The sequence below is a fragment of the Hibiscus syriacus genome, unplaced genomic scaffold (assembly GCF_006381635.1).
Source record: "Hibiscus syriacus cultivar Baekdansim isolate YM2019G1 unplaced genomic scaffold, ASM638163v2 tig00111309_pilon, whole genome shotgun sequence".
NCBI classification, from domain to species: Eukaryota; Viridiplantae; Streptophyta; class Magnoliopsida; order Malvales; family Malvaceae; genus Hibiscus; species Hibiscus syriacus.
Window position 1 is genome coordinate 1197701 of NW_024063052.1, and position 12886 is coordinate 1210586.

General features: G+C 33.0%; 1 protein-coding gene and 1 pseudogene across 1 annotated transcript; both read right to left on the minus strand.

Moving 5' to 3' along the window:
- Positions 1–1554: 1554 nt before the first annotated feature.
- Positions 1555–2271, minus strand: LOC120158195 (pentatricopeptide repeat-containing protein At1g06140, mitochondrial-like). Its single transcript, XM_039169093.1, has one exon. The coding sequence runs from the start codon at positions 2269–2271 to the stop codon at positions 1555–1557; it is 717 nt and encodes a 238-aa protein (XP_039025024.1).
- Positions 2272–8013: 5742 nt separating this feature from the next.
- LOC120158223 lies at positions 8014–8631 on the minus strand (annotated as a pseudogene).
- Positions 8632–12886: the final 4255 nt, after the last annotated feature.

Sequence of the window (12886 nt, forward strand, 5' to 3'; positions counted from 1 at the left end):
ACTTACTTTTGTATTAAGCCAAACTTTGAATTACGGGGAAAATCTCATTTTTATATACTTACCCTGACCTTCTCTTCCTTTTTCATGGGCTTTTATCTCTTCCAATCTCAGCAACACTTTCCAAGTGCTGAGTTACTAACCAGGTCCATTGCCCCATTGCTCCTTTTTCTTCAACATTTTATTATTTTACCTAGATATTTTTTTCCTCTAAGAATTGTTCGAGATTGAACTCAAATCTAATGTCAATTAATACAAGTGTTATTGCACCATAGACCTAGGTGACATCCAAACATAATCTTAATATTTCAACAGAGATGAATTCAATTATCAGTGTCGAGGATCGTGATGGAATTATAACATTGTGGTTGAGTCTAACTTGATTTTTAAAAAGAACTTAAATTTAATAATTAATTTTTGAGGACTAAAAGTATAATTTATCCATTTGGAGAAGGGTTAAAACAAATGTTTAACATTAACAAGTGACTAAAAACGAAAATTGCCCATTAAACAAGAGGCCCAATCCATCTACCTGTTTCGATCAGCAACCGTGGGTCAACTACAATTTACACAATTTTTGGGTGGTTACATTTTAGTGAAAGAATTTATATTCAAATCTTTTAGATAAAAGATTAGAATTTCTAAAGTCAAAACTATATTAAATTTCACAAATTGTTCAGAAAGTAGTACTTAAAACATTCTTCTTTAGAAAGCTGAATTATATTTAATTGTTTGCAATTACAATTATTTAAAGTCAAACTCAATCATAACCAAATAGGAACAACGATACACACGTGCGGCATTGAGTTTGGCTTCTTCAACAACCTATGCTAAAGACATCCCATCCTAATCTTTGTTCAAGTTGGACGCAAATAAAGTTGTAATATTTGAATAAGAAAAACTAATTATGTTAAAATTGGAATTTCATTTTTTAAAAATAATAATTATAAGCTTCAAGCCTCATAATTGTTCTGCAAATGGACTTCCATGTTCAATGACAGAGTGTAAACCAGCATATGAAACTGAATTTAGTCTTACTTGCCTTGTAATTTCCAAAGTCAACACACTTTTTTGGGTGGCTTGCCCCCAACAATGCCTAAACAGAAGCTCACAAGAATTCATGGTGATGTTAATTCTTTTTTCTTGAAGAGGACACTGGTTTATGGCATCAACCATTCATAAAACAAATAGCAAGAAGAGAGGAAGATGCCAAGAACAAAACCATGTTATCAAAGCTAATAAAGCCACCTGCAATCGCAATTGCAACACAGTACAGAAAATTGATGGTATAGGAACAATGCTCGTGTCTCTATCTCTTCTTTGCTTTCCACTTGCCTGGCAAACTTTACAGAAGAAACTCAACCAAGCCATGAAGCGCCATAAACAAGCAAGTAAACATTCGAGGAAGCATACTCTCCTCATAACATGCTTCCAATGAAAGCCGAATGAAGTTCGTTTAAACAAGTTTCATCTGTATTATGGGTTAGCGACTAATGTCCACGCGAACGAGGTGGAAGGGTCTCGACACAATACAACGAGTCAATCTGTTTAGAGGAATTATCGCTCCTTTAAGATGGTAGATAAGCTGTGTGCAGTAATAACTTTCTCAGCATGTGTGTTTATGCAAGTTAATCCATCCAAGGCACTACAGTACGAGAAACCTCTTCCCAACTTTAACTGCGGCGAACCGGATATGCTTACACAGTCCAGTTTTGCCAATTTCTTCCTTATTTTCTTCACCGATTCCCACCTGCCAGCATCAGCATAGATGTTAGAAAGAAAAACATAAACAGATGCCTTATTGGTCTCCAAAGGAAGGAGCTTATCAGATACATTTTCAGCTAATTCAACCCTTCTGTGCATTCTACATGCACCCAATAAAGACCCCCAAACACTAGCATCAGGTTCTATAGGCATGCTGTCAATGAAGGATAAAACTTCCTCGATCTTCCTAGCCCTTCCTAATAAATCTACCATACATGCATAATGTTCCTGAGTTGGAACAATCCCATAATCCTGAGTCATTTCCTTAAAAAATCTCCATCCCTCTTCAACCTTTCCAGAATGACTACAAGCTAACAGAATTGAAACGAATGTTACGGAATTAGGTACTTGGTTTTTCGATCTCATTTGGTTGAAACAAGCCAAAGCTTCAGAGCATAAACCATGAATTCCAAAAGCGTTGATCATTGCACTCCAAGAAACTACATTCTTCAATGGCATCTGAGCAAAAAGTTTTTGAGCCATTGAAACCGAACCACATTTGGCGTACATGTCTATGAAAGAATTGTAATTTACATCATCCAAGTCAATCCCTTTTCTTATCATGTAGCCATAAACACTCTTCCCTTGTTTCAAAGAACCCCATAAGGAGGAAGCTCCAAGAATGCTATCCAAGGTAGCTGAGTTCGGAACTAAAGGCTGTTGCAACAATCGTCTAAACAAGGCAAACCCCTTCCCATTTTTGGTCAATCCCGTTATCATCGAACTCCACAAAACCACATCCCTTTCATTAGCCTCTTCAAACAATTTCGTTCCAAAATCAACCAAACCACATTTCAAATACATATCTATAAGGGAGGTCTGCAAGTAAACATTGGAACAAACGAAGTTGTTTTTAATACACAAACCACCTTCTTTAGCAGCAGATGCATTTCCGCAAGCTCGAACCAACCCTCCCACTGTAAAAGCATCCAATTCCACACCCAATACCTTCTTTCTACGAAATAGTTCAAAGACTTGCAATTCTTCTGAAGACTTCAAATACCCTTCCATCATAATACCCCAAAGAACATAATTTCTCTCAGGAAAACCGTCACTTTCCTAGCATCTCTCAGAGAGCCCAATTAACCGTACATCTTCCCAAGAGCAGGCGCAACATACGCGTCTCCTTCCAATCCAAACTTGACAGCAATAGAGTGAATCAGTTTTCCGTCTTTCAGGAATGAAAATCCAACGCATGCTTTGATCGCAAAAACTAAATTGAAACTGTCAACCCCAACAATATAAGGGTGTTCCAGGAATGGAGATTCTTGCGAGGATGCAATCGAAGATTTTCTGGGCAAATTGCAGAGAACCCAAATGGATATAGGCGTCGGTGAGCTTGGAGCCGTAAACGACGGAACCGTTGAACCCATGGAGAACGATACACGCGTGGATTTGTTGGGTGAGAGATAGAGTTTTGGTGAGAGGGAAAAAAGAGAAAGGGAGGGTTTTGGTGTGGTTTTGGGTAGACAAGGCGGCGGGGAGTTATTTCTGGCATTAACGTTTTTTCTCAATCCAACAAGTTGATTCTTTTTGGCATCTTACATTTGAACCTACGCAAATGCAGCTTCATGAACCAACAAATTTGATGAATCCCACACTGCTGCAACAACAAATATTAGACGTTCGGCTGGGGAAGGGAGCAGATTCTTATACGTTTGTTTAGCTTTAATTGATTTTTCAGAAAATAAATTATTAGAATTTGAATTATAGAAAAATAAATTACTGAAATTTGAATTCTGAAAAATGAATTACATTTCTGAAAATATTTGTAAAACGTTTTATGATGTTTGAGAGATATTATTTAAATATTTTTTCACTAGTTGGTTAGTTTTTTAAAAATTATTTATTACAAATATTAAATATAAAAAATAATATTATTTATCATAAAACTTAATATTATTATTTTAAAATATTAAAATAATTTATTTATTATTAAATATTATTTTTATAATTTTATTAATAAAATATTAATATTGGTATATTTTAGTGAAATAAAATATTATAAATTATATTAATTATTTATTAAAGTAATAGTGTTATATTATATTTTAAAAATATTAATTAGTATATTTTAAATATCTTTACTAAAATATTATTTAAATATATAAATAAAATTATTCATTATTAAATATATAAAAAATTATTATATATTATTAAAATAAAATATAATATCTTATATTATTATAATATAATTGATTATTTTATATAATATTAAAAATAATATTATATTATAAATATTAATAAATATATTTTAAATATTTTAATAATTAATATTTTGATGAAAATGATATTAAAATATTTTATTAATATTAAATTCATAAAATAAAATTATTTTGAGTATTTTTGCTTTGAAGTGAAAAGTTTGGAAGAAAACACAAAGGAAATTCTGTTATTAGGAAAATGAATTACGTTCCGGAAAACGAATTACGTAAAACAAACACGGAAAAATATTTTCCGGAAAACGAATTACATGAAACAAACACGAGATTTCGGGAAAAACTAATTCCGTAATTCCAATTACGGAAAACAAACACACCCTTACTCTCACTTCATTGATAAAATTTGCATTTACTCAGTTTCCGTTTGTATGAATTCCCTCGTGCATACATATACGATAAAACCTTGCAGGTAAGCTATACAACTTCTTCCCCATATTAGTTAATTGTTTGGCTTCAAACAAAAATGATGCAAAATGGAATTTGAAAATCTACTCGGAAAATATAAAGTAATTAGTCCCGTATCTATCATTAATTAGAATATACAAAAAGAATATCTTCAGAAAATATTGGCATCTTACATGTACAATATATATATATATATATATATATGAAGTTTTCTCTCATTGGTGTGTCGTTCATCATTTTTTTTGTCTTTGTTGGTTGATTGTCTATCGTTGATATTTTTTTATTGTATTTTCCTTTTCTGTATCGTATCATAATTTTTCTTTTATTTTTTATTTCAATAAATTTGCTTGTATGCCACGTTTTCATTTGCTTTTATGATACGTTCTTATGCTTTTTGGCATGTTTTTCAGTTGTTTGATAGTTTTTTCATTAATCTTTTTTCTAAGGTTTGATTTGATATCACTACGATTGATCAAGATGATGCTTATCTGATATCTTGTTGATCTTCCTTGCTTTGAACTCTCAGATTGGATTTGGTATCCTATTTGTGTTCGTGCATAGCTTTTCACGTCGCTAGAGTCTGATTTGCAGTTTGTCAGTGGTCTTTCAATAGCTTGATCTCTTTTGTGGTTTGTTTGCTGATGCGATCAGATCTGTTTATATCTATCTTTGTTTGAGTTTTTTGGTTAGATTTTTAGGGGTTGTTTGTTTACTGCTGAATGAAACTATTTAACGCTGAATGTTGAACCGTTCAGCATTCAGCGTGTTTGATTTTCACCTCTGAATGAAGACTGTGCTGAATGATTCAGCAAAACACTGCTGAATGATTCAGAATCATTATCAAACAGCAAGTCATATTCAGAGCTAATTCATACAGAGCCTTTGAATCATTCAGGCCATTGAATCATTCAACGCTTAATCATTCTGATTTAATCAAATAGCCCCTTAATATTTACTTGTATGGTTTATATGTGATCTTAAGTTGCTAATTTTATTTAAATGATTTATATGATTAGATTTTTAATCTTTATTGTAGTTTGGAATATTTCATATTTTAAATAAAATTAGTTTTGTGTAAAATAAATTCTCTAGCAGATAATAACCCTATTATTTATATAATTTAATACACAAGGATAATTTTTAAAATAAAAAATTAAATTTTTACAACTGTTTGATTTTATTATGCCATGTCATCTACTACTTCCACGCGTGTATCACTAAATCTCGAAAAGACAATCATATTATTAAAAAGAAACTAAATACATGTAATGTGTATTTATTTATTTTTCTTAATTCTTTTTGGAATAATTTAGATCACTAAATATAAAACTATGAATTTATAAAATTAAATTTCGTAATAATAATAATAATAATAATAATAATGTCCCTATCCTAGAAACCCGCCGATAAACCCCATCGACATTTTTATCATACAAATAGTGTAAGCCCTAAGGTAGCGTTTGGTTCGCTGGAATCTCTTGGAATTAGGAAGAATTGAAATTCAATTCCATCAAGGGAGAGAAAGTAAATTCCATCCATAACATGATGGAATTGAAATCCTTTGGAGGGGAGAATGTAAAATTTGACCATACTACCCTCATCAATCTTTTGGTATTCGGGTCAGATTTTTTAAAAAAAATTCGGGATCGATCGGATTTTTTTTAAAAAAATTCGGGTTTGGGTCGGGTTTTTTTAAGTGTGATATTCGGGTCGGGTTCAGGTTTAGGGTAAAAATACCTGACCCGAAAAAAATACATAATTTTACCTTATATATTTAGGAATAATTACAATAATACCCCTCTATATATATTTTTTTTTCAATTAAGTCACTGTTTTATTGAATAAAAATATTTTTTTTTATTTCGGGTCGGGTCGGTCGGGTTTCTAATTCATATATTTGGGTCGGATCGGGTCAGGTGAAACTTTATTTTGGTCGGGTCGGGTATCGGGTGGATGTTCCCTTATTCTCGGGTCGGGTCAGGTGAACCAAAAACCCGACCCATGGCCATCCCTAATTGGGATGATTTTAACTTATGATGTTTATTAGTATGATTTTTATAAGAGAAAATAACCTCAGTGACCAAAAATCCTAGATAATATACGATTTGACCAACTTTTTTTGGATTTGCGAAAATGACCAACAAAATCGCAATGCGATCTCTAATTTGCATTGCGATCTCCACTATCGCAAATTCGCGGTGCATTTCGCGTTGCGATAGTTGAAAATCGCGTTGCAATAGTTCGCGTTGCGCTTTTCCATTTCGCGTTGCGATAGTATATAGTTGTCGTTGCGATTCTCCAAATTCGTTGCGAAAATTCGTTGTGATAGTTAAAAAAAAAAATTTTGTTTCTTAAGAATTTTCTCTAAAAAGATAGTATCCGCGCGGACATGTCGAAGACACGTATGACCAAGACCACGACCACGACCACGACCCGACCCGAGACGAGATGGCGACGGCGGCGGCGGCGGCGGCGCGCGAGAGTCCCCCTTATTCTCTATCACTCAACAAGGAAGTGGGAAAGCCAAGCCTTAAATACCATTCCCAATAGTGTTTCCAATACTATGTGGGATTGAGCATTACCAACACTTGTTTCCAATACAATGTGATTATTCAGGAAACAATTAACAATCATGCACCTTAAAACAACTGAATCAGCAGCCAATTGCATTAGTATTATACGATTAAATATGTCATAATTAAAAGTCAATCTACAATCAATCGCGATTATTGCAATTTTAAGCAAAACATTTAAAAATAATATCACTATTTTAGGCTCAATCCCACATAGTATTGGGAACAAGTGTTGGTAATGCTCAAATCCCACATAGTATTGGAAACACTATTGGGAATGGTATTTAAGGCTTGGCTTTCCCACTTTCTTGTTGAGTGATAGAGAACAAGGGGGACTCTCGCGCGCCGCCGCCGCCGTCCGTCTCGTCTCGGGTCGGGTCGGGTCGGGTCGTGGTCGTGGTCGTGGTCGTGGTAATACGTGTCTTCTACACGTCCGCGCGGATACTATCTTTTTAGAGAAAATTCTTAAGAAACAAAATCTTTTTTTTAACTATCACAACGAATTTTCGCAACGAATTTGAAAAATCGCAACGACAACTGTAGACTATCGCAACGCGAAATGAAAAATCGCAACGCGAAATGGAAAATCGCAACGCGATTTTCAACTATCGCAACGTGAATTTGCGATAGTGGAGATCGCAATGCGAATTAGAGATCGCATTAGGATTTTGTTGGTCATTTTCGCAAATCTAAAAAAAGTTGGTCAGAATCGTATATTATCTGGGATTTTTGGTCACTGAGGTTATTTTCTCTTTTTATAATTTATTGAAATGAATAATCAATCAATAAAATTAAAATTTAATATTTTTTAAAATTTTATTATATATTGCTACATGTAAGTTATAAAACAAACTAAAATTAAATAAAAAACAAGAAGGGTAATTCTGTAATTTTACATTACCGAAATCAAATTCATCTGACATGTCTGCGAACCAAACATAATATGGAATTGATTCCAATTCAATTTTCTGCCAACAAATGTTTCAGATTCAGATTCCAATTCCTTCACAGATTTCAATTCCCTCATAAACATCCAGCGAATCAAACTCCACCTAATTATCGAATGCCCACGGATTCTCTCCCCTTATCGCTTCTTCTTCTTCGGGAGTGAAATCGTTGAGGATGTTGAACGTCCTCCGAATCACCTCCGGCGACTTCCCCTTTATAATGTCTGCCACTTTTTGAAATGTCAAATCCAATAAGCTTTTCACATTCAAAAGTTAGCAGCCTGCAAATCAAAATTTCAGTTTCAGCTTATTATTATTTATTACTATTAACAGCTAACAAAACTGCCATGACAATTGCAGAATCATAAATAGAAGAAAAATGAGAAACTAACCTTGATGAGGTCATAAAGGGTGTTTAGATCAACTCGGAGGAAGTCATCATCCCGAGTTTTATGCTGATCATCATTTGAGTTACTTTCTCCATCGACCTGCATCTTCCAATACTCGAGGACCTTGGACAAGATCTCCCCCGTAGCGTTAGGGAGAGGGATTTCTCCGTCGGCACAATCATCTATCATGTTTTTTATCATCTCCGATTGAAGCGCCAACTCTTCTTCTACCTCGAAAATGTTTCCGTCCGAGCTCTTCAATATTATCTTCTTAGAAGTCGACGCCATTGCTGAATGTAAAAACCCTAATCCAAAGAGAGAACGAAAATCTAAGCTTAAATTACCTACGCAATTGTGGGGGAAGACTTGGGGAATTGAATGGTATTTATACAAGGATTTAAGCCTTTATGAGAAATCTAATTTTACTCAAATTATGATTTCTTCTGCATTGAGTAAAATAAATCTAATGAAAAATAAGAAACATTAAAACAATGTGCTTGTTCTTCAAGTAACAGTGGTTATTAATTAATTAATTAATTAATTAAATATTTGAAATTTTAAGGCTTCTTATAAAGAGAAGGAAGGGTTTTTAGGATTCAATCATGATTTAATAAAAGAAAATTTTTATAAAATAGAGATTTAAATATACTTAGGTTTTCTGATTAATATGTGGTAAGTACGAGATAGTTTATGTTCAAAGATAACTTTAACTATTTGAGATTGAACGCTCACACCTTTAGTATTTCTGGTGCACGAATCCGGGACCTCAAAATACAATAACAATTCTTTTACCACTATGATAGTTGGTTCGTACTTAATTCCGTAGCTTATACCATAATAATTTACATATACTAAAATTTAAAATATATCAGTCTATATGTTACTGCTCATGATGGAGGTTAGAACAAAGACAGAGGATCGGTGATTACTCTAACTAGATAAAATAAGTGATTTCCAATGATGAAAAAAAATGCAGATAAATATATTGTAGGAAACAAGAACTTAGACCATAAAGATAATATATCCTTTATATATAGAAGTTTATGTATGCTTCTATGTATGTATTGTCTACTTCAAGACAAGGAAACAGTGTTTGTGCTTAATACATCCAAAACAAAACATAATTCATAAATAACAGATTCAATCCAATGTAGGAGTTGAAGAAAATCCTACTGATCAGAGAACTTTACCATCAATTGTTTTCAACCAGCCATTGTAATAATCCATAAAATAGCTCAAATTTCCAATAAGGAAGACATTTCAATTTGTCATTAGAAATATTTGTTTCTACCATGAGATTTTTCACATTCAACCAAAGCTACTACATGAGTGATTTCTGGTAAGTTGCGTACGTATGCAAGGTTTCAAATCGTGGTCGTAGTGTGGTCGCGTTTTCGGTCGTTTCGAGTTTACCGTAATTGTGGGCATCGCGGGTGTAGCGGTAACTCGGACGGCGGCGAAACCGTTATTTTGCGGGCGCTATCACATTTTCGGAATGTGATTTGAAAACCTGGACGTATGTTGTTGTTAAGGTGCACATCCTAAAATTTCTTAGAATTCGAATTTTCTTCATTAAAACTCAGACTTTTCTTCATTAATACATTTGTGCCCCCTAAAATTTGATCGTATCAAAAAATTTATATTATTAATATATGTGTGTCCACCCTCAATTTTTTTTAATTTCATATATTAGATATGGATAGAAGCCCAGATCGTAATAGAGAAGGTAGAGACGAAAGTAGAGCTTCCCTAACCGGGGATTCAGGAGATGAGTTTGTCCCAAAATCTAAGCACGGAGAGCTCCTCGGTGTAAATGTTTTTATTACATTTTATTTTATGTTATGTTAGGTTGATTTTCATTAAAATTATTGTTTTAAAGTAAGAAAAAGTTGGTCAGCCACTTCGGTGGTTTCGTGTAACATTCTAAATCGTTCGACTGTGTGTCGTACTGGTTTAGAGTGTTACAATTGTTCTTAAAATTCTAGGTAAGATTATGTTTTAGAATTCTTTTTTTGAATTTTATATATTTTCAAATTCTAGATAAGGTTGTTCTTTTATTTTTCAAATAATATGTTATGTTTTGAGAAAAATACGTTGAAAATCATTAACGTTGACACTATCATCAATGATTTTGCATCAATAAATGTTCAATTTTTTTAAGTATTTATTTGCTTAAATATATTTTTGATATTTTTTATGTAATAAATAATCATTTGTTTAATTTAATAAAAAAACTGTAATAGAAATTTTACATTATATATTTCTTAAATTTCATTTGAATCAGGGGTCCATTTTTTTATTTCACCCCGAGCCAAAAAAAAATACTCGGCACTGGCCCTGATGTGCCCTCCCAAGGCTTGTGCTGTCGTGAACCCTCGCGTGCAAAACATGCACTTGTAGGTCCGGCCGATGCCTGTGCCGTCGTTGCTTTGCTCTGACCGATGGGTTTCTTCGCTCGAACTTCTCGAATCTTCGAGCTGGTGATCCATGGAAAAACTGTGAATTAAGATGTATGAGCAGAGAATTAAATTGATAGAGAGATTAATGCAGCGCAAAAGATGGGTATTATAAGCGAAGAAAGAAATAGACAAGAGGCAAATAAAATAAATACTGCTATATTTAGATGTGTCCATGCTTATTAAATGTTGCAGCAAGGAGGAATAAATAAAATAAATTAACCATATATAAACCCATGAATTAATTGTGAAACTGGCGAGGAAAGACGTTGGAAGCTTCTTGCAGAATTTTTAATGTGTTTTTGTATTATGCATTGTCTTGAGTATGAGCTTTTGCTCCACCGAAATTATTTGGAACGTTAGAATGTTGATAGAATTAGTTAATATTTGGTTAGTTTGTTAACAAGGTTTAATGAGCTATAAAAGCCTCCTATTGTAATGGCTAATAAAAAAATATGATACTCTTCATTTAGGGTCGAAGGAGCTAAAGATCTCGCAGGAGTGTTCGAGAAAGCTGTAGCAGTTTTTTAATGATTCTACAACTTTCTCGAAGACATCAGTGTGCGTTGAGGAGATTATGCTGGCGACTACCATACCATCACCACCATCACCATGGATGAAGACCTTTATCAGTGGCCTGTCTCCGAATGTGTGAAAACCCGAATAGGAATAGGCCGCTTCCTTTTGTCTAAGGGGGAGACAAAGCTTTGAGTCTGGGCTACCTTAGGCAACAGCTGCAGTCGATCTGGAAGCTCACGCAGCCATGGAGTTTGATTCTTTGAAAGATAGGGATCGAATATCGAAACTGACGTCTCATTAAGCATTGTCGTTCAACAATGTCTGACCATTGTGTCGGAGCATCAACATTTCATCACGGAAACATATATCTTTCGATAAAACATTATTAACCTTATATTTCTTATTTTAATTATCGCATTATTAACCTTATATTTCTTATTTTAATTATCGATAGTTAAAAATTTAATGACAATATTAATTTTACATATTTATTTGTTAAAAAAAATTGTTATATTTTAAGATAAACTTTATATTATTTTTTTCTCTTCTTGTTAACAGCTTTTGTATTATTTTTAAATTTTTTATTTGACTAATACAATTAGAGAGGACAACGGGTCAAATCGGATTTTTGTCTTCTCCGATTCCGACCCGGCACAATAAAGTCTTAACCCGACTCCAACCTTTTCGACTTTAATATTATTTAATCCGACCTAAACCCAACTCCGAAAATAAAATATAAAACCGACTTCGAACCGACCCGATATAATATTAAAAAAATACCAAAAAATTCCTAAAAATAACCCTAATTGCAGTGCACCATGATTCTGAACTACGACTTCGCTGTTTTGCAGACACAAATCTTCAATCTTGATCGGTGGTACATGGATCTGAAAGTTTAGATTTTTCCCATGCAATCTTCCATATTATACCCAAACCTTTGAACAAAATAGATCTGAAAGTTTATATTTTTCTTGGAACAAATGAAAAAAAAAAGAAACTTTGAAGGAGAACGTTGCCATCTAAACAAGGAAATAAAAGATAAAGATGGGAAGCTTTAGTATTCAAATATTGGAGTAGAGACGAGAGATATACAATTTCCAGATTCAAGAGAGGAAAGAACTAGAATTTGAGAGAAGTTATGAGGCAGAAGGAAAAAATGGAGAGGGAGGAACCCTAAAGTATTATATATACAGAGACAATTTTGTAAATATGCCAAATTAAAAATAATAGGATGGATCGGGTTGGATTTTTTTACCCCAAACCCAACTCTAACCTAAACCCGAAAATATTAAAAAAAATTTGCTCGTATCGGGTCGAAGTGTGTCGAAACCCGTCGAAGTCAAGTCAAATTAAAATAAAAAAATACAATGACAATAAGTGATATTATCTAAATTTTATTCAAATAAAAAATAAATTATTAATAAAAATATAAAAAATCTAAAATTAAAAAAAAGAAAAAGAACAATATATACACATTGATAAATTAATTTTATTATAATTTAGTTATGATTTATTTTTTATTACGAGCGTTTATTAATATAAAAGAACAATACGAGAGTTTAAAACAAAAATAAATTAATAAAATAATAAATAGACACTGATTATAATTTATAA